Below are 25,371 nucleotides of genomic sequence, written 5' to 3' on the forward strand. Positions count from 1 at the left end.
TCCACATCCCACATCCTGGGGACACTGGGTGGGTCCCACTGGGGTCCAGAGGGCACAGCAGGATCGGGCCCTGGCAGGGGTGCAAACCCTGCACAGCTCAGGCTTTCATGTGCTGCAAAAAACCCACCTGGGTTTGAGGGACCTGCTCCCTCTGCCATTAACCAGCTGCCCCTGTTGCTTTCCATGGAATCAACCTTAAGGAGTGGGTACTTCTAATTAAAACCAGGGTTAAGTATCTAAATACATGTAATTCTATAAATAAATTCGATGCTGCAGCAGCTGAACAGCTGAAAATGCTTCTGCTTTCTGCTGCCAAAGCTGTGACACAACACAAGATCACACTGAGGTGCTGAACCCAGCACAAAAAGCTATTCCCAGCAGGAAAGGACACACATGGACAAATATCCCACTTGAAATCATTTATTGACACGTTGCCATGTTTTTCTATCTTGCTCAGCATATTTTTACCCTTGTTATAAAGTACAAATGGTTTTATATTTTTCTGACATTAAAAAAATAGGCATTAACGAGGCAAAAATTCCCAGTTTGAATCAAAAAATCCTGCTGTAAGAATTGAAAATTGTAAGAGACAAACATAAAACCCAACAAAGACTGAACAGAGTGTACCATGACACGACTCAGCCATCACACCAAGTGGAGAGGAATCTCTTGTTCCCAGCTCTGCCTTTAGATCCTGTGACCTTGCTGAACTGATGTGAAGTTGGTGTTACACATACAACTCAAAAGGCACTGGAAAGTCACAAGTTCCTGAGCTAACATGGGATGTATTCCCAAGGTAACAGCTAAAACAAGCCACAGAAAATGTTTAAAAACTGGTATTTGGTTTGTGTGAGTAGAGACAGCACTCAGCAGAACTCCAGCTGAGAGCTGCTGCTGACACAACTCAAGTAATGGTGAGGACATTGGAGTACTCGCTGTACATGGAAAAATAATTCATTTATGAACATCCTTATTAGTAAATTAACCTGCTAAAAGACAGAGAATTATTGGCTGCAGTGTTAGAGCAAGACCAAGAATGAAATGTGTGTTTGTGTGAGCTGCAAAAAAAGGTTTAAACCCACCAGGTGGGAAAGGCTGTGCAGTTAAATAACCAAAGTTGAGATGCCACATTTACAGACATTATTTGGCCCTAAGAGAAAAGGACCAGGAAAAAAGCAAAATATGGATCTGGTATTTACAGATCAGTTATTTAAAAACCCAACAAATAATACAACCAAACCCCACACTAACAAAACCCACACAACCTACAATGTGTGCTCAGAGTCCAACAGGTCATTTCCTAAGTTGTGAATCCACACAAATTCCCTATTTCCAGTTTGGCTCAGTTTTCACCCAGAAAAGCCCCAAGTGTGACAACACTTCTCAAACACGGAATGGCTCCTGCCTGACGCAGAACAGAAATAAAATTATAAAAAATGAAAAAGATGACTGGTTTTGGCCTACCTAATGTCAGAGCTGCATAGGAGAGCACTAAGGCCAGGGCTGTGCCACAGTGTAAGGCCTGTCCAGCCAGGCAGGGCTCAGCACTCCAGGTGATCCAGCTGGGCCTCGCTGTCTGCCCTCTTCTCTGGGGACGTGTACAGGAAGTTGCAGCAGATGTACAGGGGGAAGGTCAGGAGTCTGCTGTCCAAATTCATCACGATCTGCTCCTGCAGCACACAGGATATTTGTGTGGTGAGGGGACCAGAAAGCACAACACTGACACAGCACTCACTCTGCACAGCTTAATGGCTGCAGGCTAAAATCAGAATATAAACATAAAGCAAAGACAGCTCCCCTTCACCTCGAGTTTATAACACTGACACATTCTCAGCCTGCCCACAGCTCCTAGCAGCACAGGGAACAGCCACAGGAAATGCTGGAGCACATTTCCCCTCCAACATGCTGGGGAGGAAGGGACAGCTCTCAGACTTGGGAGATTTCACCAGCCAGGCATTCCACAACAGAAAGCAAACTTCAGTTTGTGGGCTGGAATTTTTTTGGTTCCACTCTAGGAACTGGTTTTGGGGAAGCAAAGTTGAAACTTCAACCTCGTGAGGATGCAAAACAACCGAAACTTCAAAACTGAAACTTCACCCTCCAGTGAGGATGGCACTGACAAGGAAAGGTTTTCTGTGTTACCACCTTTGTATCACTGCTGGCTGGGATTTGAGAAACTTGATTAGCCAAGTCCCACACATGCCCCACTAAATCCTGCTGGCAGCAATGGGTGGAAAAGGGCACTTGCTCTGAGAAAACTCCACTCCTCTCTGGGGCTTTCTTCAATTTACTTAACAGAGTAATAAATCCAACTCTTAAACAACATACAGACATCCTTTTAACTCCTCGGTTTATGAGAGTCTTCACATTCTGGATTTGCCTCTAAATGAGCAGTCTGATGGCCAGATTATGCAGAGGGTGATGCCAGCAGTGCTGAAGAGCAGCAGACAGCAACACCACAGGCACTCATTTCACTAATATGGGAACTAATTTCACATTATCAACACTCGCACTACCCTACTCTAGATCCACTTCACAAATTAGCCTAATTACCCACTACCTCTAACAGGAATGCCTGAGATTCCACATCAGCAACGCCAACAGGAGCAGCAACTCCCCTTCAAAAGCACCGGTGACTTCTGAGCATTTTTTTCATGCCTTGAGCTGCAGCACCCCAGCCCACAGACACACCTGGTCCTTCTCCAGAGTGAGGATCTGATAGCCCGTGGTCCTGCTGCAGATCATCTTCCCGCTGCAGTCGAACGAGGCCAGGCGCAACCTGGGGGCAGCACAGGGGGGAGACCACCTCAGCCTCCCCGATTTCGGGTACTGCTGAGGAGGAGGCAGGGTGGGGAGCACGCTGTGACAGAGCCAGCAGGGCTGGCAGCAGGGAGGGAGCAGGCCCAGGGCTGCACCTGAAGGCGATGCTGCGGCGCGGCTGCAGGCTGACGGAGCCGCTGCACGGCTGGTTCAGCGTGTTGCGCTTGAAGATGATGTAGCGGTTGGTGTAGGTCACCAGCAGGTCCAGGCCGAAGTTAAAGCCAGTCCAGCGCCAGCAGTACTGCAGGACAGAGGGGACACGCAGGGGTGACACAGGGGACACACAGAGGGCACACACAGAGGGGACACACACAGCCTGAGGTGCGCTGTGACACGCAGCAGCAGGGCCGCCCCAGCTCCCAGCGGTCACTCCTGAGCTGCTCGGGGGGCTCAGGGATCCCTGCCAGCACCTGCCTGGGACACACAACTCGGTGGGGACAACCGGACGCCGCAGGGGACTGTGTGACAGCAGCTGAGGGTCAGCTGCCTCCCAGAGAGGCAGGACGCACGTCACAGCAGCGGGTATCACATACCAGCACTGGGTAATGGGGCTGATCTGTGAGCCCCAGCCATGCCCTGAGCACCCTTGGGTTATGCGACCTCAACGGGAAAATGAATGTTCTCAGCTCATTTCACAAGACCTGTTACCTAAAGTCACTGAGGGGCCCTGGCTCTGAATGTTACACATTTTATCTACAGAACTTCCTTCTCCAGCTGATAAGTGATCAGAGCTCTGTTTAACTGCCTGCACTAACAGTTTTCCCAGTCTTGCAGCACAAGAGCACAATGAAACTCCAGTTCCTTGCTCCTTGCAGAGACATGGCTTCCATCTCTCTGGGGAGGAAAATATGGTGTCTTTCTCCATGACACCTTTTGATACAGTTTGCCAATGAGGACTTAGATGATTTGGAAATGCCTGACTTGTCTCAGCCATGCCAGCCCTGCAGCTTGCCACGTGCCACACTTACATCACCATCCTTGGCCAGCTTGCGACCACACCTCATGCTGTTTCCTTCCAGTTCCTCCTTATTGATTTCTTGAGGCCTGAAAAAAACCCAAACCAGCATCTTTAAGGACACTTCAACACCTTTGTGTGATACCTTAATGTGGGGAAGATGAACAGACCGGGGTAAGCTTGTCTGACCACGCAATGATGGAATACCCTGAGGTGGAAGGGACTCACAACTGACCCTTTGAGCAGAGGCATGACAGGATGAGCTCCCAGAGCCTCTTCCATCCCAAACTGTCCCATCAACTACAAAACTGCAATATAAACCAGGCTCTGACACCTCAGTTAGGGCAGGACTTCTACAAAAGAACTTTTCCAGATAAAATAATAGCCCTTGCAATGCAATGCATTCTCCCAGCCTTGTAAAAACCCAAGTGTTTTTTAAACACAGCAGGCTGACTTCTCAGACACAACCAGAGACAAGTGCTGGGGCACAGCTGCAGGGCTCTGCACGACAGCAGTGCTATGAAGCAGCAGCCACGAGACACTGGGAGAGGTTTCTCAAGGGGCTGGTTATGCAACTTGACTAAAAAAAACCACTTCCCCTCAGTGCTCATAAAAAAACCCCACTTCCCCTCAGTGTCAAGAAATGAGAGCTCCTGAGATGCAGAGCCCTGGGCTGTGTCATCCCACACCAAGATCAGCTCCTCTCACCCAACACTCCCCATGTCCAGCACGTACAACAGCCTTGCAGAGCCAGCACGAGTGAGATCAGCCCTGATTTTGCACAGTTGTGTTACTCACTTTGCTTCTCTCACCATGACAGCATTAACCCAACACCCACTGCCAGGAAGTGTCCAAGTCACAGCAGGCTGAGGGCTGGCAGTGAACTTTATTAATCCCAGTGACATCAATCCCCACAGCCTCAAGTGCAAACCCACAGGACCCAGCAGTGCCCTTCAAGCCAGAAGAGATGCAGCCTCTGTTCTCCTCCTGCTGCTCACTCCACAGCAACTCACAGCTAAATCTTTTGTAAGCTCAGCCCAGGTCTCTTGTGTCGTGTCTGTAAAACCCAGTCCTGGGAGGTGAAGTGCTCAAAGAACAGGTTATGCATACAGCTCATCACACTTCAACAAATTCACCCAGGAACCTCCCGTGCGCTTTTCCACATCTTCCAGCTGAACTGGTTCTGCGGCTGACCTAAATGCAGTAATGGTGATAAAGGATTTATTTCTGTTTAATTAGTGACAAATTTCACAAACATTAGTCCATAATGCTCAGACTGACATTAACATTCCCCTCTCCATGCCTCGAGCAGCCTCAGACAATGCAGAACTCCAGCTTGAACCACTTCCACCAGCTGCCACACAGGGAACAGTGGAGCCATTCTGCCTCCTTCTTGCACACTGCCAAAGAGACTGCTAAGAGCAGAAGTGATTCCAGCCCCAGACTTGAAGGATCTGTCTGGCTTCTGCCACAAAACACATGTTTAATTAAAAAAAAAAGTGATCCACTTGAACACAAGTAAACCCTGAGCAGCTACAGTTCAAAGCCACAAACTAACTGCTAACACTAAAAAATTCTCCAATTCTGAAGAGTGAATGTTTAATCCTTTTGAATGCAAACTCAAAGCAAAAAGGAAACGCTTTCTTCTCCTCTCCCTAAAGCCACATCACAGTTTCCAGGCAGTGCCACTTCCATGCTGCCAGTGCTGCAAGAAGCAGGTGCAATTATGCCCTGCACCAGGTGGGATATGGAAATAGAGCCTGACTTCAGCTCTGAGGAGTCAGATTCACGTCCTGCTCTGATTCCTACGTCTGCCTCCTTACCCCTGAGGGAAAACATGTGTTTGATGCTGACATGGGCAGGAGGTGTGAGAGGAAGAGCAGCAGAGCTGGATAAACCATGGGCTTATAAAACCTGAATTCTTTTCCTGCAGCTACACGTTGGTCAAATGGCCAAAACATTTGCACTAACACAAAAGAACAGCTGCATGTCTGCCCTTCTGAGGCTGAGACCTTTGCTTTTCACTGTCTTAAAAGAAATAAGCAACCCATACTACAAAAGAGAAGACTAAACAAGCAAGAAAAATGTGGAGAAATACTCTGGCCATTCCAAAAGCCATTGAAATCCTCAGCTGTAGCTGAATTTTGAAATCGCTGTTTTCCAAGCTGGATGACCCCCATCATCCTCACTCTGTGGGAACTCCCTTTTCCAGAAGCATGTGTATGCAGTGGCTGGCAATTCCAATGCTCCCACTGCACTCAACTACCAAAACACATCAAAATTAGCAAATACTGCCTCTGCTGACTCACTTCCCTGGGAAGCCTGTCTCCCCACGAGCCAGGAGGTGACACTGCTCTCAGACACAGCCACAGCAGCACTGCAAAACCCTTCCCACGAGAGCAGCACCAGAATCAGGGCACAGCCACCCAAAATTCACCTGCAGGAGCTGAATGTGAGAGCCACACAATGCTGCACCTTGCCTCCACCACTTCCCAAAGCACTGCTGCCTCAGAGAACAACTTTCTAAAGATCCTGGCTGTTGTTCAGACCGGACTTTGGGGCTTTTTGAAGCTCCTGTTACAGCCCAACACGTCCCTGCCCACAGTGTCACCTGCTGGGTGACAGGACAAAGGAGCAAGTCAGCCTGCTGGGTTTGGGGAGGTAACAGGCATTCTGCAGCTGCCTGACTTGGCATTTTTTCTCCTCAAAGCACTCCAGGAGCCAGCAGAGCAGACAAAGGCGGCACCAACTCCCCCAGCTACATTTTGCCATAGTTTTGGTGTTAAATCCAGGACCTGGCTCACTGCAACACGGCCAAGAGCAAGCAGAAGGAAGAGGAACAGTCTGATGGCCAAAGCATCCTTAAAATGGAAGGCTCAGAAATTCCCCCTCTCACGGCCTCAGCACAGATTTCCAGGTGAAGTGCCAGTGAGAAGCATTAACCCACATGAAGGAAAGTACAGAACTCGTGTCCCCCACCCAGCATTTCCCTCTGGTCCCATCAGATCAGTGTTCCAGAGCTCTGCTGGTTGAGGGAGGGGGGACCAGCCAGCCCAGGGGAACTGAGAGCTCCAGAGATCAACAGTTCAAAAGCACTGAAGTATGCTTCCCCCCTCCTTTTAATGTAAACTCCAAATAATTCATGTCAAAATTTCCGTGACAGGAAGGTTTCTAATATAAGAGAGAAATAAAGCCTGTAATATACCTACCCAATATCATTGTCTTGTTCTGCTCTGAGCATGGCAAACCACTGCTGTTTGTAAACAGAGGACAGCCATTCTAAAATTAAAAAAAAAAAAGGCTTGGTGTTGTCTTTGGAGCTGGGAATGGGGATGGTCATGTACATTAGAAATAGAGAAATACAATTAGATAGAAATAATAAAGTTACACTTGTGAACAAGTGTGTGCACCCCACCCCCTGTAACTCCCTGTGCTCTCCAGCCCCAGCACAGGGGAAAGGATAAACACCCACAGCTAACAGCAGCCACTCCAGACTTCCAGACTGTGCTCATCTCCAACACCCACTGCTGCCACAAGTGATGCAACTCCACATGTTTTCTCAGCACACACAGCCCTGCTCAGCCAAGGAGCTTGTTAGCAAGCTCTGGGGAGAAGGTGCTGTGCTCTGAAACCCCAGGGGGACTCTACGCAAGCTAAAGAAGAAGAAAACACAATCAAGGGATAAAAGAAAACAGTGACTTAAAACAAATATGGTAAAACAAACACAAGTTGTACCCTGCTAAGAATAAACATAAATCATGTCTTCCTTGGAGAACACACAAAGATTTTACTGGCTGTGTTAATTTAATGTTGCAACCAAGAGATAAAACAGAACAAAACTCAGTGGTTTGCCAGGCAGTTACACAAAAGGGATCCCAACATCACAGGGTGTAAGAAGTTCTTAGTCAAGATAACAAATGGGGCAACGGGCAAGGTCAGAAATGAGAACCACCTCTGGGAAATGGGCTGGGTGAGAGAACAGGGAGAGCCAATGTGACCAAACCAATCCAGGAAACTGGTGAATGGGACAGAAGGGAGGAGAGGCCAGATCATGGATGGAAAATTCAAACCAGCCTTTGTCCCACTGACTCTAGAGTGAAAGTACAGACTGTGATAGGAGCAAACTGGGCATCAACCAAAGTACAACTGCAAATAAAAAATGAATTAAGGAAACCTACACAGGCAAGGAGCAGAGAATGGATGTGCTAGAAGGGAAGGAAGAAATATCAGGAGGGAGAGCGTCTTCTCTGTTTGTGCATTGCAGGTATCTATTTCCTACCTCACATTTCAGCTGCTGCTTTATGAAGAGGAAAAGCATAGCTGAGGAAATGTTCACAAGCCACCAATAAAACAGAACAACAAACACTGTGCTCACACAGACACATTATGTATTCCTGTCTCTTGCACCTTTTCTGCACAAACATCAGACTGCTGTGAACTCCTAACACAGAATTTCAGTTCTCCCCTCCAGGACCTACACACCAGAGTATAAAAATAAATAAATAATCACAGTACTACTTTCAACTACTCAGTGTGATTTGCTTCTCTACCTCCTTGAGAACAATTTCATCTGGAATAACCTTCCAGCAGAGCACAAACTACCCAGCAAAGGCCCTGCCTGCAGCCTCTCAGGTACAAAGCATCCCCTCACATAGTGAATGCTGGCAGCCACCAGCCTGCTCCAAAGTGCAGCCCAGGAGTTATCTCAGCCTCCTTGTAAAGGAAGAGCCAAAGTTCTGATCTCAACACAGCTGCACCCTGGCACGGAGAGATTACAGGGGCAGGCAAGCACCAAACTGAGACAGCAGTTCCCAGCACAGAGATCCTCCTGCACGCAGCACGTGCCCTGTGCCCCCTTCCTTACATCACAGGCCCTTTGTCCCCTCTCTGTGTCACCACAGTGCCACCCTGTGTCCCCTTTCCTTACATCACAGCCCTGTGTCCCCTTTCCCGCACCACAGTGCCACCCAGCTGCCTGTGTCCCCTCTCCCTGTCACCGCAGTGCCACCCTGTGTCCCCTCTCCCTGTCACCGCAGTGCCACCCTGTGTCCCCTCTCCCTGTCACCGCAGTGCCACCCAGCTGCCTGTGTCCCCTCTCCCTGTCACCGCAGTGCCACCCTGTGTCCCCTCTCCCTGTCACCGCAGTGCCACCCAGCTGCCCTGTGCTCCTGCCCCCTCCCCAGCTCTGTCCCTCCTGGGACATGCCCAGCCCCTCCGTGTCTCCCCTGGGCTGAAGGAACCCAAGGCAGGAGTGGAGGTGAGGCCCCAGCTGTGCCAGCCCTCCCTCCCTGCCTCACCTGCGGGCAGCAGGGCGTCCCTCTCCACGATCCTGGCCGAGGCCAGGTCACTGATGATGTACTGCAGCCTCAGGTGAGCGAACACGGGCACGAAGGCGCTGCCCTGCGCCGACTCCAGGAAGGCAACGTCGCCCCCAAACTCTGCAACACAGCACCCACACCGTGGTTTGCACCCCCAAATCCTTCCCACACCCTGTTTATACTGCGGGTTTTACTTATTGGTTAGAAAAAGTTATTATTGGTTAGAGAAAGTTATTATTGGTTAGAAAAAGTTATTATTGGTGTTTAACGGCTTTGATTTTATTACGGTTATTGAGTGGCTTTTGGCATGAAAATGGAGAATTATTGGTGTTCAAGGGCTGGCAGCTCCTCCTACCTCTCCTGCGCTCAGCAAACCAGGCATCAGCTTCAGACAGCACCTGCTTGAAAGAGCCATTCCAAGAAGGCACGAGCTGAAGGAACATCCACTGGGCAAAACAAAGAAATTCCAGTGAGTCAGCTGACGTTTCAGCTAAGAAATCTGCATGCTAATAAGAGACATTTCCACAGTGCACTCATTTCTATAAAAGTTCTGCTATTCTATTAAATACTTCCAGTCAACCCCACAAAGGCTCACTGCACTGAGCCCCAGGCAAGCACCTTTTTGAGAGCAGTGTACACATCCATCTCCACCTGCAGCACAAACAGGTTGGAGGAGCTGATCAGCTGCTTCATGAGGTTTATGCTGGAAAAAAATCAATTGTAACAGGTCAGTGAGACACAAAAGAGAAAAAGGAGAAGGGGAGGCAGGGCACAAGCAACCAGCAATGCCCAGAAAGTGATCTGCAGTGGGCTCCAGCCTTGGGCAGGGACTGTCCTTCATCCCTGCAGCCCCAATAAGGGAAGTGCAGCCCCAGTACCTGAGCTCCTTGAAGAGTCCAACACTCTGGTGAGTCATCAGATTGTTCAAGAGCCACTCAAGGCACCTGCATGGAAAGCAAGGAGTTAGGACCTCTGCTTGTTCCTTCTCTGTGTCAACACTGCTGCAACAGCTGCTCCCTCAGCAAATTTGCAGACAACGCTGAGCTGGGTGGGATTGTGGATCTGCAGGAGGGCACAAGGGTTCTGCAGAAGGAGCTGGACAGACTCAATCAATTCAGATTAGGCACTTGATGTTTTTTTCCCTGTTTGGGAGGTCAGGCATTGGAATAGAGTCCCACCTCCACCCTGGAGGTGTGAATCTGCCTCTGGATTATGTGGTTTAGTGGTTTCAGTGGAAGTGCCGGGTGGGTGGTTGGACTGGATGATCTTATGGAACTCTTCCAACTTTGATGTTCTAAGATTCTATTCCAAAAAAATATTGAAACAATTAACCTGGTCATTATGCTACTGTGTGTAAATCCAGTGCTAATTAGCAATGTCCAAAGCAGTTTGGAGACAGCAATTCTTACTTTTTCTTCACGGAGTCCAGCCCATATGTCCCTGCAGAATTGTAATAACCACACACAGTTTGGGCAGTGATGGTTTCCTTCATTGTTTCACCACATTGCTGGATTAAGCCATCCTGCAGGGAGGAAAAAGCACACAGACATTCTGAGTGTTCACTTCCCAACAGGAAATGTCAGACACCGTGCTGTTCACATAGATTTTCATGCCTGAGCCATCCCCCAAGTCCCACAGTGACTGGTGCTACACTGTTCAAACCATTTAAACATCATTCCTCAGAAACACAGACGTTCCTAAAGAACATTTCCCATGAAAGAAAAGGGTACTGAATGCCCTCAGGGTAGAGCAAGCGAGCTCCAAAACCTATTTAATCTACTTGTAGATATCACTCACAAATCACTTAATCTCACACCTCAACCTTAGTCACAGCATTTTCCAATAAACCCACTGCTTTGTGTTTGGCTTTTTCCCCATTTAGCTGAAAAGCTGATTCATTCCTCTGGGTGCAAACGGCCTCGTGGGCGAGGATGCCCTGAACTGCTGCGTTCCTTTCAGGTAAGGACAGAAGGAATTGTGGCATTTCTGACTCACCAGCTGCAGCATGCAGGCTGCGGCCAGCAGGGCCACCACGCGGCTGGGGTTGATCAGCACATCGTCTCTGTAGAGCGAGCCAAAGGCCACCTGCAGGGCTGCACAGGGAACACAGTCACAGGGAGGCACTAAACACAACCTAAACACAACCCTAAAGTCCCTAAACACAACCAAACCCCTCGCTGCACACCTTCTCTGTGTCCCAGTGCTGGTTCTTTATCTAGAGCAACTGACCAGACTGAAAACACAACATGGGGTCTGTAACTGGCACAGACATCTTTTATGGAAAATTCTTTCCTTAGGATTTTTCCTCCTGAGACGCTGAGAGGCCTCAGGAACAAAATGTAAACAATGGTTATCTGCTGCTGTGGAATGCAACAGGTGCATCTGTGATTGGCCCATGTGGCTGTTTCTAATTAATGGCCAATCACAGTCAGCTGGCTCGGACAGAGAGCCGAGCCACAAGCCTTTGTTATCATTCTTTCCTATTCTATTCTTAGCTAGCTTTCTGGTGAAATCCTTTCTTCTATTCTTTTAGTACAGTTTTAATGTAATATATATAATGAAATAATAAATCAAGCCTTCTGAAACACGGAGTCAGATCCTCATCTCCTCCCTCACCCTCAGACCCCTGTGAACACGGTCACATTACTGAGCTCCCAGGATTTAAACAAACTCTCCAGCACCCTTGACAGCTGAAAAACTGCACAAAGAGAAGCTGAACCTCATGAGCCTTCTCTGAACATCACCAGGTTTAACTTAAGCTCTCCCTTCAGGGTTCTGTTAAAATGAAAGGCTCCCACTTACCTTCTACATCAATATTTTGATCAGGAATCTCCAGCTCTATGACATTCATGCTGGATTCTTTCCAAGAGCCACTGAACATACTGGAAAAGTAGCCTGACTGTATGAAGGAAGAGAGAAAAATAACTCAACCAAGAGATTTTGTCCCACTTCAAGCTGCCAAAAGCAGCACCAACACGGTTAATATTTCCCTTTATGCAGAACAAAATAGATTAAGGGAGCTTTCACAAGCTAAAACATTCTGACAGACTCGAGGGGCTGACTGTAGCTGCTGTTTCTGACACTCAAAATGCCTACAGGAAAGTTTGGGCTACGTGTGCGTAACCAGAGTATGGAAAGAGTTTGAAAAGGCCAGAAAAGCTACAAAAGCTCTTTTTCCCACACGCCACATCACCAGTGGGGACAGAATTAGTCCAAAAACGAAGTCCTTAAGGTTACTGGCAAACAACAAATCCTGCAGGCATTAGGGAATGCCAGTTAGGGGTGGAAAAAAAAAAGGCATGCAAGACATACAAATTACTGTACAAGGCTGCAGCCTCATACCAAGGACACAGACACACACACCATTTACAGCAATATACCTTTTATTATTAAGTGAAAAGCACATAAAACTAGAATTTGAGGTTTCCATCCAAAGGAAGGGAAAGATAATGCTCTACTAGGGTTCCTGATTTTCCTTCCCAGCAGCAGATGTGCCCATTATGAGATGCTATCAATGAAGTTTACCTGAGAGATCAAAAAAATAAAGTCTATTTGTACAGCACCGCATTCCCTGACCAAATGGAAAGCAATCCCCTCGCTGGGACCACACAAGCATTTGCTGAAGCTGCTCTGGAATTCGGGCACTGACACAGCAACAGCCACCAAAAAAACTCAGAATTGGCTTTTCCTGTCACTTGTGGCACCAGAGAAAGTGCAGCCAGGTGCGGAGCACCTCCCTGTGCCACAGTGTCACAGCCCTGCTCTGGCTGCCACTGCAGCTCCTGTCCGGGTACGGCACCTGAGGGCTTCACACCAACCCCTGCCGAGGGCAGAGCCCCTGAAAGACACGGGCACAAGGGAATTTGGTGTTTGAGGGCACAGCACAGACAGCAAAGCCACCAGCACCTCTGAGCTCCCACAACACAGACACAAAGGACTCCACCTCAACACCAGCCCAACAGGAAATGTGTGTGGAAGCAGCATCCTTTCTGGGCCATGCACCAAGATTACGAATAAAAAAAATTAAACAACATAATTAAGCAGCATGAGAAGCAAAAGATTTTTGAAATATGAACCTAAAGCTCTGCTTCCCAACAGGAACTCCTGTTGCTAACAGGAGCTGGTTAACTGTTAACATCTACAAAAAGAGTTAAACTCCTAAATGTAAAGTGGAAAAAATAAAAGATTACCAGTCATACTTCAGAGTTCTCAGACATCCTTTTATTAAAAACACAGTTCCTACTGGGAGCTAGAAAGGAGCCACTTACCTGACACAAATAAATCTTGTGCAAGTTCCACTCCTCTCCCAGAGCACAAATTTTGATATCACTGTTCTCCCCATTCAGAAACAGAGTCTGATAAATATACTTCGACGTGCTTTTCAACTTTTTCCTAGCAAAAACAAAACAGCAGACCACGGAGAGTGAGGCACACCCCTCGAGACCGTCCCGTTACAGCGGCAACAGTCGCTCCCACGCGCTCCGGGGCCGGCGCTGCCCAGCCCGGGACGGCCGCCGCGTTACCGAGCCCGCCGGGGCCTTCCCCGACCCGGGGAACCCCTTGAGGCCTCACCCACCCCGATACCTCTCCCCGGCGGGCTCTGAGGGGAGGCCGAGCCGGGACCTGCGGTGTCCCCTTGGGGCTGCGCGCTGGCCCGGCCCTGCATCCTCCTGGGCCGGCCCTGGATGCCCCCGGCCCGGCCCCGCATCCCCTCGGCCCGGTCCGGCCCTTCATCCTCCTGGGCCGGCCCGGCCCCGCATCCCCTCGGCCCGGTCCGGCCCTTCATCCTCCTGGGCCGGCCCTGCATGCCCTCAGCCCGGCCCCGCATCCCCTCAGCCCGGCTCCGTCCCTCAGACCTGCGGCCGCGGAGGTGCAGCAGCCGCTCCTCCCGCTCGGCCTCGCCGTCGCTGTCGCTGTCGCCGGTTCCCTCGGCGCCGCCGCGCTTCCTCTTGCCGCCCTTGCCCGCGGCCGCCGCCTCGCCCCGCGGCAGCCCGGCCTTCCGCCGCAGCACGCGGCTGCCCAGCGAGCCCATGGCCGCTCCGCCGCCTCATGGGGCCGCGGCGCGGCGGGGCCGGAGCGGCGGCGGCGCCTCAGCAGCCCCGGCCGGAGCGGCGGCCGCGGCCCCGCAGCTCCGCGGGCCCGCAGCTCCGCGCCTGCGCGGGCGGGCGCTGCTCCTGCGCCGCCTGCGGGGCGAGCGAGACCGCCCCTGGTCATTTATTTATTTATTTATTTATTTATTTATTTATACATAACCTATATATACATATATCGATATATACGTAATGATTAAGACATAGAAATATATATATTTAAGAAACATATTAGGAAATATATATATTTCTTATATGTGTTTATATATAACACATAAATATATAATATATAATATGTAATATAATATATAATTTATTATATTCTATATTTTTATAGTATATGTAGTATCTATATATTTGAGAATAAAGCACTACATAGATCTATATCTATATCTATATCTATATCTATATCTATATCTATATCATCTATATCTCTATATCTATATCTATATCTATATCTATATCTATATCTATATCTATATCTATATCTATATCTATATCTATATCTATATCTATATCTATATCTATATCTATATCTAGCTTTATTCTTAAATTACTCCTATCCAGCGTTTAGCAAAGTTCCCATAAGCTGATTTAGTAGAAAGCTTGGGAACCTTACTGAAACTTACTGAAACTTACTGAAACTTACAAAAAACTTAGTGAAACTTACTAAAACTTACTAAAACATAAACGAACTCTGATGTAGTTCAATGAACAAAGCCTGGGAGAGAAACCTATTGTTGAGGCTGGACATCTGGAATGTAGAATGCATGAATGAAAGGACAATTTCCAGAAACCAGAAGATAAAGAAGAGACAAAGATCGAGGTCATGTGTTGTATAGTCCTTTCCGGAGGAAAATGATACAAAGACTAAGAGAATGTGGATGAATTAGCATAAAAAGCAGCGCTGCAGCCACTCCCCATCCAGGATCTCAGGACAAAACGAGTTCTTGCTGCGTCCCCCCCCCCCAGAACACACCATCGCAATGGGAAATACAGAAACAAATTCTTTATTCATTTTTCAACGCTCTGAAACCCAGCCAGACCCAAGGCACTGAAACCCACCCCAGGCAGCACCTCTGCAGTATAATTATTTATACTCCCATGATCCAGCAGACAGACCAAAAAGCACAGGGCAGAACAAGGTTTTTCTCATTCACCAGTGACAATTTCCCCACTTACAGGCAACATATACACACAGCACAGCCAGGCTGTTAATGCTCCACACTAACAGAGGCAAGTTAATATGTAAACGCTCTTGTATTTTAGATATTTGGTTTCTTTGTGTTTTAATTCTACTGAACAACTGGCGCGGACCCATGTTCTGCAGTCTCCAGGTACCATTGAGGTTGGTTTTTCCCTGTGCAGCCTCTCACTCTCAGGTTTGCTTTAGTTGATTGATTCATTTTGCTGGTGAGCACAACAGCAGAGGGGCAGCTGCTCAGGAAATAACTTTTATACCTTTGGTTACAGCATTCTGTGTAAGCTGGGCTTCACCAGCCCAGTTAGTAGGCAAATGGGTGTTCCAAGCATAAAAGTGTATCAAAAGGGTCAGCCAGAACGGCCACTACCTAACCAGAACATGAACTAACCAAAGTCAATAATCAGAGTAATTAATAAGGCATTTGGGAGAGAAAAAAAAAAAAAAAAAAAAAGAAGAAAGAATTCTTTATCATGATTGGGCTCGATGATCTTAAAGGTCTTTTCCAACCTAAAAAACTGATCAGCTGCTTGCCATCACCCAGCAGGTTCCCCAGGCCTCCTTAGTCCTCCCCACCACACAGCCTGAGCAGAACCTTCCTGTAGTCCCCTGAGCAGTCTCCCTAGAGAGAGCAGGAAAAAGGAACACCATTAGTTTTGCAGCTCCGTGGAAAGCAGGATTCCCTTCAGCATCAATGGCTCATTGCAGGGTTTGTATCCTCTTTGACAATAACCAAGAACATTCAGGGAGGCTTTCAGCAGATAAATGTAAAGTCTCCTTCATTCCACCTCCTCTAAAATACCCAAATGCTGTTTTGAGGGTCTCCTTGGTGCTGCTTAGCAAACCCAGGCGTGTGCAGGACTCCGAGCTCACCTTGATGAAGGAGTGGAGTGATTTTCCGTACATGGCCAGGAACTCCCTCCTGATGTAGAGCATGTCTATCTCGGCACGGGACACCATCACCCGGATCAGCGTGCTGTCATCAGTGCCCAGGCCCTGCAGGGACACCAGGGACAGGCACTGAGCCTTGGCCTTCCCTGCCATCCACTCCCGACGAGACCATTTCTGCATTAATGCAGGCATCCACTACCAGCTCTGAGCCTCCTTAGGGAAAAGAGCTCCACTAAAAACCTCTGAGCATCCTGAAGGAAAAGATCTCCACAGAAAACCTCTGAGCCTCCTGAAGGAAATAACTCCACAGAAAACCTCTGAGCATCCTGAAGGAAAAGATCTCCACAGAAAACCTCTGAGCATCCTGAAGGAAAAGATCTCCACAGAAAACCTCTGAACCTCCTGAAGGAAAAGAACTCCACAGAAAACCTCTGATTTATTTTTTTTCCCCCAATTAACACAGTTTCTTTTTCTCTAATTGCTGTTGACTTAAGCATGGAGAGGCAGGGGGGGAAACAGCAAAATCTCTTTACCTTCATGGATTTGTACAATCTTTCAGCAAAATAAGCAGGTTTGTTCCTCATGCACTTTACTGTAAGGGAGACAAGAACAAGATAATTAAAACCAATAAACACTGAAGGATAAATTCTTCCCTTCCAGCACCTTCTCAGTGTAGACATTTATTCTGTAAAAGTGCAACTCAACAAGCACAGTGCAGACATCCAGAGTCAGTGACCTGCTGTCAATTGATGTCTCCATGCCCAGTGCACAGCAATAAAATATTTTTAAAGCTTTAAGGCTTCCACGCAGCAAATGCCATCTGCCAAAGCAGAGAAATATAAAGCACAGAGCCTTCTAACCAGGTCTTTGCATCTGCAAAGATTAAAACGCTGTGCCTTGTAAAACAGTGAGAAAGAATGTGCCTCCTGAAGCTGTGCAAACAGTCAGGGCAAGTGTCTTTAATTATTTAATTAGTTTGTAGACAAAGATTAGAAGCAGGGAACTCACCCACAGCTAACAAAGCATCCTCAAGGTCTCCCGACATCTCGGATTTAATGCTGTCTGTGATGTCCTTATTAGCAATCACTCTGTACACATCAAAAACTGGAGGAAGAGTTGGATAACAGAGCCAAGTGAGCTGCTGCAGTGTGTGCCCCCCGAGGATCACTTTGCAAGATCAAGCTCCTCACAGCCTGTACAAACACTGCACCATTACCACGACACTGGCAGCTAAATCAGGGCTGCCCCCCAGAAACAATTCGTTTTAATTATCAGGTCTCTTGCTAATTAGCCTGCCACCGCTGCAAGGATTTTCCAGAACTGCTTTTTAATGCAGACATTTTCCATGTTTAGCTCTGTCCCATGGGAGTCACACTTCATTATCTCCAATTCACAGGCTGGAGGAAGTTGGATGGGTGTTTTACTGAACCCCCATTTTGAATCCACTGGCCCTGAGAATATCTGTTATCTCAGGAAGGGATCACAGCCAGTTAATAAATAAGTACAAAGCTCCTACAAAATACTGTCCTCAAAGCAGGGAAAAAACCCAGGACACCAGAGAGGCCCTACCTCTGAGCAGGTGGCACCTGTTCCTTGTGCAGAGGATGGACAAGAACTGCACCTCATCTGTTCCCCATTTCTTCTCCCCAGCTTCGTACAGGGCCTGCAAGGCATGAACAAAGTGGGGACAACTGAGAACACCAGGTGCGTATAATGAGATTTTTGCTTCATAGAACCATTTGGGCTGGAAAAGCCCTCTGAGGCCATTGAGTTCACCACTAACTCGTGTCCCCAAGTGCCACATTCACGTGGCTGTTGAGTCCCCTCAGGGATGGGGACACCACCCCTGCCCAGGACAGCCTGTGCCAGAGCTGGACAACTCCTATGGGGGAAAAATATTTCCTAATTCCCAATCAAGCCTTCACCTGGGGCACTGCTGACTAGCACAACTCCAGGTTTACTCATCGACCTTGAGAAAAAGAGGCCTATAAACAGCAGGGACTCACCACACATCACACACACAAACCCAGACAGTTCTTGCCAGGAAGCAAATTGCTACCCACCTGAGCATCTTGTTGAGCAAGGGCTTCATCCACAAAGGTTCCCTCATCTCTGTTGCCCTGCAGTAATACAAGGATGAAAAACTCATTTCAACAGAGCAGCTAATGGAAGTCAGCCCTGCAAATTCTCCATTCAAAACCAGTTATTGGAGATGTATAATGGGATTCTTGACATTGAGTAATGGGTCACAAATACAGCAAAACATGATTCAGGTGTGATTTGTTCTTTCTTTTGAAACAGCCATCCACTTTATTAAAAAGAGCAAATGGCATTAAGGCGTGGCAGAGTGAGGCTGCTCTCCCTGCAGAAGCTGGCAAGGTGAAATGCAAGGGAAGTGAAACAGCAGCCAGCTTGAAGCACCTCTGTGGGAAATGGATTTATAGGAAATTCTCCAAGCCTGACAGGCTCACAAAGTGAAACGAGCGAGGGATGCCCAGCAGGTGTTCACCCCGGTGCTGCCCTGCCTGGACTCACCGTGGCGAGGGACACGAGCACCCTGCGGAACAGGGACGAGGTGTCAGAGACAATGTCGTCCTCCAGGGTGGAGCCGTACTCTGCAGAGCACACACAAAGGGCACAGCTGTCACTGACAGCCCACAGAGTACACAGGATGCAGGATTTGCTGCCTGGGAAGGGACCCCCAGCATCACCAGGTCCAGCTCCTGGGCCTGCACAGAACCATCCACCATGTGCCCAAGAACATTGTCCAAACACTCCCTGAGCTCCATCAGGAGTGCTGCTGGGACCACTGTTCCAGGGAGCCCATTCCTGTGCCCAGCCATTCTCTGGGTATAGAACCTTTCTCTAATATCCTAAATATCCTAACCTTTTCTAATATCCTAATGTTTTCTAATATCCCAAACCACCCCCAGGATTTGCTGAGGTATCAGCAATGCAGCACTGGGAGGGGGACAGGCATGTCCTGCTGGCCACACTGTGACTAGGACAAGCCAGGATGCCCTTTTTCCCTGCCTGGCTTTCATCACAGCAACCCAGCCATCACATTGAGTGGTGCAGGGCAAAATTCAGAAGCACAGCCAGGATAAAATTGGTAAAAGATCCACCATGGGTAGACCTCCATCTGACAGACATAACCACCCCACCCCATTACACCAACTCAATTTCTGGGTGTAATTGTAGTCCCTGCTGCTGACAGACCCTTCTCCTGCCTCTCCACACCCCCCTGCCCACACAGAGGTGGCTTTGGAGCCAGTGAGGAATTGCAGAGCGTGCTACGTACGGAGTTTGTAGTTCTCATTGATGTGCCGGATCTCGGCGTTGGTGCGAGACGCCAGGATTTCAATCAGGCAGCCTTCATCTGTCCCTGCTCCCTAGGGAATCACAGAGACAACACTGTGACAGCCAGGACTCTTGTTTAATAAGAAATTAATAATTAATATACAATTATGGCACTGCACACTGAATTGACCGTAAGTCATGCAACACAAAAAGGGATTTCCAAACCTTTAGAGCCCTCCTCAGTTCATGCACGTCATACATGGTGGTAGGAGTCATCAAACCAATGATCACCCTTTCAAAATTCCCACTCAGCTCAGACTTCAAGTCATCAATCAAATCCTAGAAATCAGAAAGAGGAGAAAGGAGAAAAAGACTCAGCCTTTGAGAAGAGGAAGAACTCGTTCAATACTTTCTTTGGGATGAACAGTTACTCTGAAGTGAACAAGAACAAAAAATCTTGGCCAAGGAAAGTTTATGCTCAGTGCCAATCATGCTCTTGTGGAGACTGGGATGTTCTTCACATTTCACCCAGGTGGTACAACCCAAAAAGTCCCCATCTCCCACTGAGAGGCACAGCAGTGATCTCTGGAGAGCACCTACCCTGCCAATGGTGCTTTTATAGGTGATCAGAACTTGCTGGCGCTGGGAAACGTTCAGTTTGGTCAAGGTCTCAATGATGGCATCTTCATCCGTGCCTGGAAGGAACCAAAGCAAACCAGTCAGGCTGCTTGCAGCAGGACTGTGTGTGCCATTGGGTGTGCCAATGGGCACACAACCTTACACACATCCTTGCACGGCCTGGGTCTGATGTGTGCACGAGTGTCTCAGCCCAGCAGCACCACACCACAGACACAGAAAACAAAACCTTGACTAAAGATGTTTTATGGCCAAGACTTGGGTTTCCAGTGGGGCTCAAGCTGCCCAATTCCCTCACAAGGCAGTGAGGTGATGCAAATGGCTGAACTTCCCCTCCAAAAAACACCAGTAAAAACCTTCCCAACCAGCAGAGCTAAAAAAGAAGGTTTAACACCAGAAAAAACCTTCCCAACCAGCAGAGCTAAAAAAGAAGGTTTAACACCAGAAAAAACCTTCCCAACCAGCAGAGCTAAAAAAGAAGGTTTAACAATGAGGGAGAAAACTTACCAAGTCCCTTCATGGCCTTCCTTAGTGCCTGTGCTTCATGCTCAGCACTGAAAGCTGAGACACCCTTGACTGTTGCCTAAAGCCAAAGGAGAGGAGTTATGAAAAGTGGTCACAAAGGGAGACATTCACAGAGTAGAGCTGAATTAAAAAAAAAAAAAAAAAAAAACAAAAGACAATTCAAAAGATGCGAACATCTCTTTTGGAAAGTGACAGCAAGTAAAGTCTACCCTCCAAACTTGAGTGATTTTATACCAGGTTCCGTTCATTCCAAAAATTAAATGGTTTGTTCCAGAAGGATTCCCAGGCACATAAGAAATAAGCTAACAACTGAAAAGAGAAAATGTCTTAATGTGGCTGCCCATGCAGTATCTGTTTTCCAGCTAAATAAGGGCACACTGCAGACATCTCTGTTCAGTCCAGCTTCTTCCCAGCAGTTTTCCATGTAAATCACAGAAGAAGCTGGTCCCAGCAAAGCCCCATTCCTGACTTCTCTAAGAGCAGTCAAGGGCCATCATTCTGTTAAATAACACACCAGGAAGTGCAGTGTTTCACCCCAAATGGTGCTTCACAAACAGGTTTCTCCTGCCCATGGTCTATTGCAATTTCTGGGGAAATACACTTTTCTTGCTAAGCTCTTTGTGTTCCCAAGAAAATCATCAGTGGTAAAAGCATCACTCAACATTCAATGGGCAGAAAAGTGTTTCCCTTGTCCCTGGAAGCGTTCCAGGTCTGTCTGCATGGGGCTTGGCCTAGGAACTTTATCTGGAGAAATTAATGTTCTTTGAATTATTTGAATATCTGATCTGGTTTTCCATTAACTCCCCAAAGGCAAAAAGCCTGTGTGTGCGGGCCATTCTCCTCTGCAATGAGGAAGCAGAGAGAAGTGATAAATTCACCCCCTTGAAGGGACAGACAGTGACAGGTTCTTCCTGCTGTGTCCTTATCTGAGCTCCACTCCCCACCTTTATCAGGCCAGGGCATAGGCTTGGCACAGCCTGGCACAGCAAACACTCTCACTCACCATCCTGCCCAGATCTGGTCAATCTGTTATTGTCTCTGTCCAGGGCACTGACAGCTGCAATAATAAAACACAGGGAGTGTTAGTTTTCTAGCAAATCATTAATAGAGTACACCTTCCCTCGAAGGTTAATGGGGCTGGTTAAATAACCATCCAATTCTTTGAGGAATAAAGCAGTATTGAGCAGCACAAGTGAACACCCAGGGCAGCTCCCCTGAGTGTCCAGCCCTGCTTTGTGCTGGGCAAAGGCTGTAGTTTTAACTGACAAAACCCTCCAAAACCCCCAAAGCTTCCTTGCCATCTGCCCAGGGTTATTAGTTCACAATTTCGTTTGCAGTCAGAGAGCCTTTGCATGAACACACCCAAATTTTCCTGAGTCCCTGATCCCCTGACAAGATGCCACGTACCAGGACAAGGTTCACTTCCCCACAGTTCATGCCCAAGGTTCACTTCCCCACAAGCCCAGTTCATCCCAGCATCCCAGGAGAGGAGCTAGGAAAGGCAGACTCAAAGAGATACCCACATACAGCAATTATTAGTGCTGAGTTTGCCTCCTTTCATCTGATCGTAAATCCCAGTCATCACGGAACGACCTAGACCTCAGAAAAGTCATCTTTGCTCTTCTCTAATCTTTCTACAGAAGTAAAAAGCCAATTTGTCAGATAGGCTCCAAATTTCACTGCTGTTTTTTGTGATGGAGCTGGTCTGCACACAGAAACAGGAATATCAGACAGGCTGGTTGAGCAAGTCAATTAGAGGGCAAAATAAAGGTCAGTGGTAGGGGAAAGGGAAGCAGGGAAATTCTGAGCTGGCAGAAGGAAACCAAACCATGAGGAGAGGCTGCATGCACTGCACTCAGGGAGAATCCCCTCACAACACCCATTAACAGCAGAAACACCACACTGAATATTGACTGCAGCACTCTGATTTCTTCATCCTGGGAATTGAAAGAGCAGAGCACTGGGAAGGCAGCAGTGCAAAGCCACTGCTCAATCTGAGAGGGCTGGTTTGCTCCTGGTGCATTTCTGTGTGAGATGAGCACTGAGGTTACAGGTGGGAGAGCCCAGCCAGGCTGTAACCCCTCATGCAGGGGCTTCAGATGAATGAAACTCCCCATAGCCACCCTTTGGCAAGCAGAGACAGAGGGAATTGCTCAGCAGATTTGCCGGTGCTCAGCAGCTTAACACAATTCCTGGTGTGCAGCTCAGCTGGGCAAAAACAGCTCCAGGACAGGAACAATATTCACTCTGTGCTTTGGAGAATTAAACTGTGCATGCAAGCGTCAGCCAGCCAGTGCTGTGGTCCTGATGTTATTGCTTCACCCCAGAATAAAGGCCTGGTTCAATAAAGCTGGCAGAGAACAAGCTCCAAACACTGTGCCCAGGTGACAGAGTGCAAGTGTAGGAGGCATCCCTCCCATCACTCGATTTGTTTTTTTCCATGGATGATCTTTCCCTGGCAGGCTTTATCAGCTAAACAGCCAGTTTTAGGTCCATATCAAACATCCTCTAAAAGCTGAATAAACCTGATTTATCAGGTAAGTGCTGACACTATTACATGTGCTGGCCAGTTCAAGTTTCGGCTTGCACACAGTCAGGTTTTCCTGGCTATGTTCGGAGCACACGCACAGGAACCACCAAGGAAAGTTCCAACAGCTTAGGAGGATATAAACACGGGGCTTTTCCCCTCCCATTTTGAGCTCTCGGCGTTTCCAGTCCTACACCTCGGCTCTGCATGGAAAGCCACCGCTTTGCGACCCTTTTCCTTGCCAGGCAAACCCGGACCCGTCAGACGAGTTCCTGTATTGGGAGCACGTTTACCCGAGCACAACGCACACCCAGAGCCGGGGCAGCTTTCCCAGAGCTCGGTCAGCGCCTGCTGCTCGGGACCGTGTGCGGGACGAGCCCGCTGCGCTCCCGGCTGTGCCCGGGCTGGGCTGGGCTGGGCTGGGCTGGGCTCTGACCCCAGAAAGGATCTGCCCCGAGCCCGAGACAGCTGAGGCATCGCAGAGCCTCCCACACAGCGACCTTTATCTGGCCACGGCCCTCAGGAGGAATAAAACACGATTCTTACAGCTTTTTGTATGCCCCATTCAGCCCGTGCGCGCTCCCCGAGCCAGCCCTGGCACCAAACAGGAACCAAACCCGCACCCGCTGTGCCCGGGCAAGGTCAGCCCTTCCTCCATCCCGAACTGCCCCCTGTCCTTGCTCAGCCCCGTCCGGGCTGCCCCGGCACCGCTGGCACCGCAGCCCCGTCAGTGCCCGCTGGAGAAGGGCATTGGCACCTTCCTCCATCCCGAACTGCCCCCTGTCCTTGCTCAGCCCGGGCACGGCTGCCCCAGCCCCGCTGGCACCGCTGGCATCGCAGCGCCCTCAGTGCCCGCCGCGAAGGGGCGTAGGCACCTTCCCGGGCACCGCCGTGCCAAGGGGGACGCCTGGCACTCACCTGCTGTCCCTGCGGCTCCCTGGCACAGACGGGCAGAGCTCTGGCGGCTGCCCCGGGTGGCGAAGTCCCCGCCCTGGCGACACGCGGCGGTGACGCGAGGGAGCTCCAGCCCTGCCCTGCCCATCCCCGAGCGCTGGGCTGAGATCCAGGGCAGGGAGAAGCTGCCGGGGAGCCTCACTCACACCGCTCATTCGGGATGTAACCCCAAACTGCCCATCCCCGAGCGCTGGGCTGGGATCCAGGAACGGGAGAAGCTCCCTGGAAGCCTCACTCACACCGCTCATTCGGGATGTAACCCCAAACTGCCCATCCCTGAGTAGTTCATTGTGATCCAGGGCAGGGAGAAGCTCTCGGGGAGCCTCACTCACACCGCTCATTCGGGATGTAACCCCAAACTGCCCATCCCTGAGCAGTTCATTGTGATCCAGGGCAGGGAGAAGCTCTCGGGGAGCCTCACTCACACCGCTCATTCGGGATGTAAACCCCAAACTGCTCTTTTGCAGTTTGCTCTTTTTTCAGCATGGGGCACACGGGCAGCAAAACCCTCGAGCAAGAAGCCCTGTTCCTCCCCGGTGTTGTTTGTGGGGATTCCTGACCTGTATCACGCCTCCTGTGCTCCCACAGCACCCCTCTGGCTCTTCAGCATCCTCGCCCCTTGTCTAGGAACTCTGCATTGCAGACGGCCGCGATTTCAGTTAGGATGGTTCTTTGCATAACGATTGCTCATTTTGCCCCACAAATGGCAGTGCCCTCAAGCCAAAACCCCGCAGGCAAAGGGACTTCAGTTTTACCTTCCAGGGTCAGCCATGGACAGGATCACAGGGCTGACACAGGGAAATCAGCCTTGCAATAGAAGACATTTGTTTTCAAGTGTTTATCCTCAGCACCTTTGGTCTCCTCTGATGCCAAACGTGCTGTTATTATCATGGGTGTTTTCCGGCTCACAGGACAGCTCTGTCTCATCCCTGTGCCTCTCTGCCCATGCTCCTCTGCTGGAAGGAACCTAAATTTAGCAGCCTGGATGTGGGCAGGCTGTGCCTCAGTGAGCATGTCTGTGTGGGTTATTTATTGCAGCTCCTGCTCCCAAAACAGCTCCAGGGAGCCCAGCACCTACTGCTGATGCAAGGGGATGGACCAGGGGAACAGAAAAATGAGGCTCAAGCCTCAAGCCCTCTCCTTTTGCACTGCAG

At 49.1% G+C, this 25,371-nt stretch overlaps 2 protein-coding genes across 3 annotated transcripts; both read right to left on the bottom strand.

Moving 5' to 3' along the window:
* Nucleotides 1–404: 404 nt before the first annotated feature.
* On the bottom strand, nucleotides 405–14,175 carry GMCL1 (germ cell-less 1, spermatogenesis associated). The gene is made up of 14 exons (XM_059490717.1): nucleotides 13,950–14,175; nucleotides 13,362–13,485; nucleotides 11,896–11,992; nucleotides 11,089–11,186; nucleotides 10,503–10,615; nucleotides 9,972–10,037; nucleotides 9,712–9,796; nucleotides 9,449–9,539; nucleotides 9,073–9,213; nucleotides 6,985–7,054; nucleotides 3,789–3,864; nucleotides 2,916–3,061; nucleotides 2,692–2,779; nucleotides 405–1,670 (listed from the first exon to the last, which is right to left on the bottom strand). Exons 1-14 carry the CDS (start codon nucleotides 14,123–14,125, stop codon nucleotides 1,542–1,544), a joined length of 1,500 nt encoding a protein of 499 aa, XP_059346700.1. The 5' UTR covers nucleotides 14,126–14,175; the 3' UTR covers nucleotides 405–1,541.
* A 1,002-nt stretch (nucleotides 14,176–15,177) lies between these two features.
* ANXA4 (annexin A4) lies at nucleotides 15,178–25,045 on the bottom strand. 2 transcript variants are annotated; one of them, XM_059490726.1, is made up of 13 exons: nucleotides 24,973–25,045; nucleotides 21,740–21,793; nucleotides 20,719–20,794; nucleotides 20,176–20,270; nucleotides 19,801–19,914; nucleotides 19,577–19,667; nucleotides 18,811–18,890; nucleotides 18,339–18,395; nucleotides 17,845–17,938; nucleotides 17,284–17,379; nucleotides 16,809–16,867; nucleotides 16,258–16,380; nucleotides 15,178–16,006 (listed from the first exon to the last, which is right to left on the bottom strand). In XM_059490726.1, exons 2-13 carry the CDS (start codon nucleotides 21,740–21,742, stop codon nucleotides 15,947–15,949), a joined length of 948 nt encoding a protein of 315 aa, XP_059346709.1. In that variant the 5' UTR covers nucleotides 21,743–21,793; nucleotides 24,973–25,045; the 3' UTR covers nucleotides 15,178–15,946. The 2 variants fall into 2 exon arrangements, with proteins under 2 accessions (XP_059346709.1, XP_059346708.1); XM_059490725.1 differs by lacking the exon at nucleotides 24,973–25,045 and adding an exon at nucleotides 24,182–24,253.
* Between the last annotated feature and the right edge of the window lie 326 nt (nucleotides 25,046–25,371).

The sequence above is a fragment of the Ammospiza nelsoni genome, chromosome 30 (assembly GCF_027579445.1).
Source record: "Ammospiza nelsoni isolate bAmmNel1 chromosome 30, bAmmNel1.pri, whole genome shotgun sequence".
Taxonomy (NCBI): Eukaryota; Metazoa; Chordata; class Aves; order Passeriformes; family Passerellidae; genus Ammospiza; species Ammospiza nelsoni.

Bases quoted from the DNA above. Each gene is read 5' to 3' on its own strand.
- ANXA4 (XM_059490726.1), bottom strand. The intron at 17,939-18,338 runs GTGGGTAGCAAT...CATGCCTTGCAG, and splicing joins TTGCTCAACAAGATGCTCAG to GCCCTGTACGAAGCTGGGGA. The intron at 16,868-17,283 runs GTGAGTTCCCTG...TCTCCCTTACAG, and splicing joins GGATGCTTTGTTAGCTGTGG to TAAAGTGCATGAGGAACAAA.
- GMCL1 (XM_059490717.1), bottom strand. From the start codon at position 14,125: ATGGGCTCGCTGGGCAGCCGCGTGCTGCGGCGGAAGGCCGGGCTGCCG. The intron at 9,214-9,448 runs GTAGGAGGAGCT...GCTGTGTTGCAG, and splicing joins GTTTGCTGAGCGCAGGAGAG to AGTTTGGGGGCGACGTTGCC. The intron at 2,780-2,915 runs GTGCAGCCCTGG...TGCTGCCCCCAG, and splicing joins CGCCGCAGCATCGCCTTCAG to GTTGCGCCTGGCCTCGTTCG.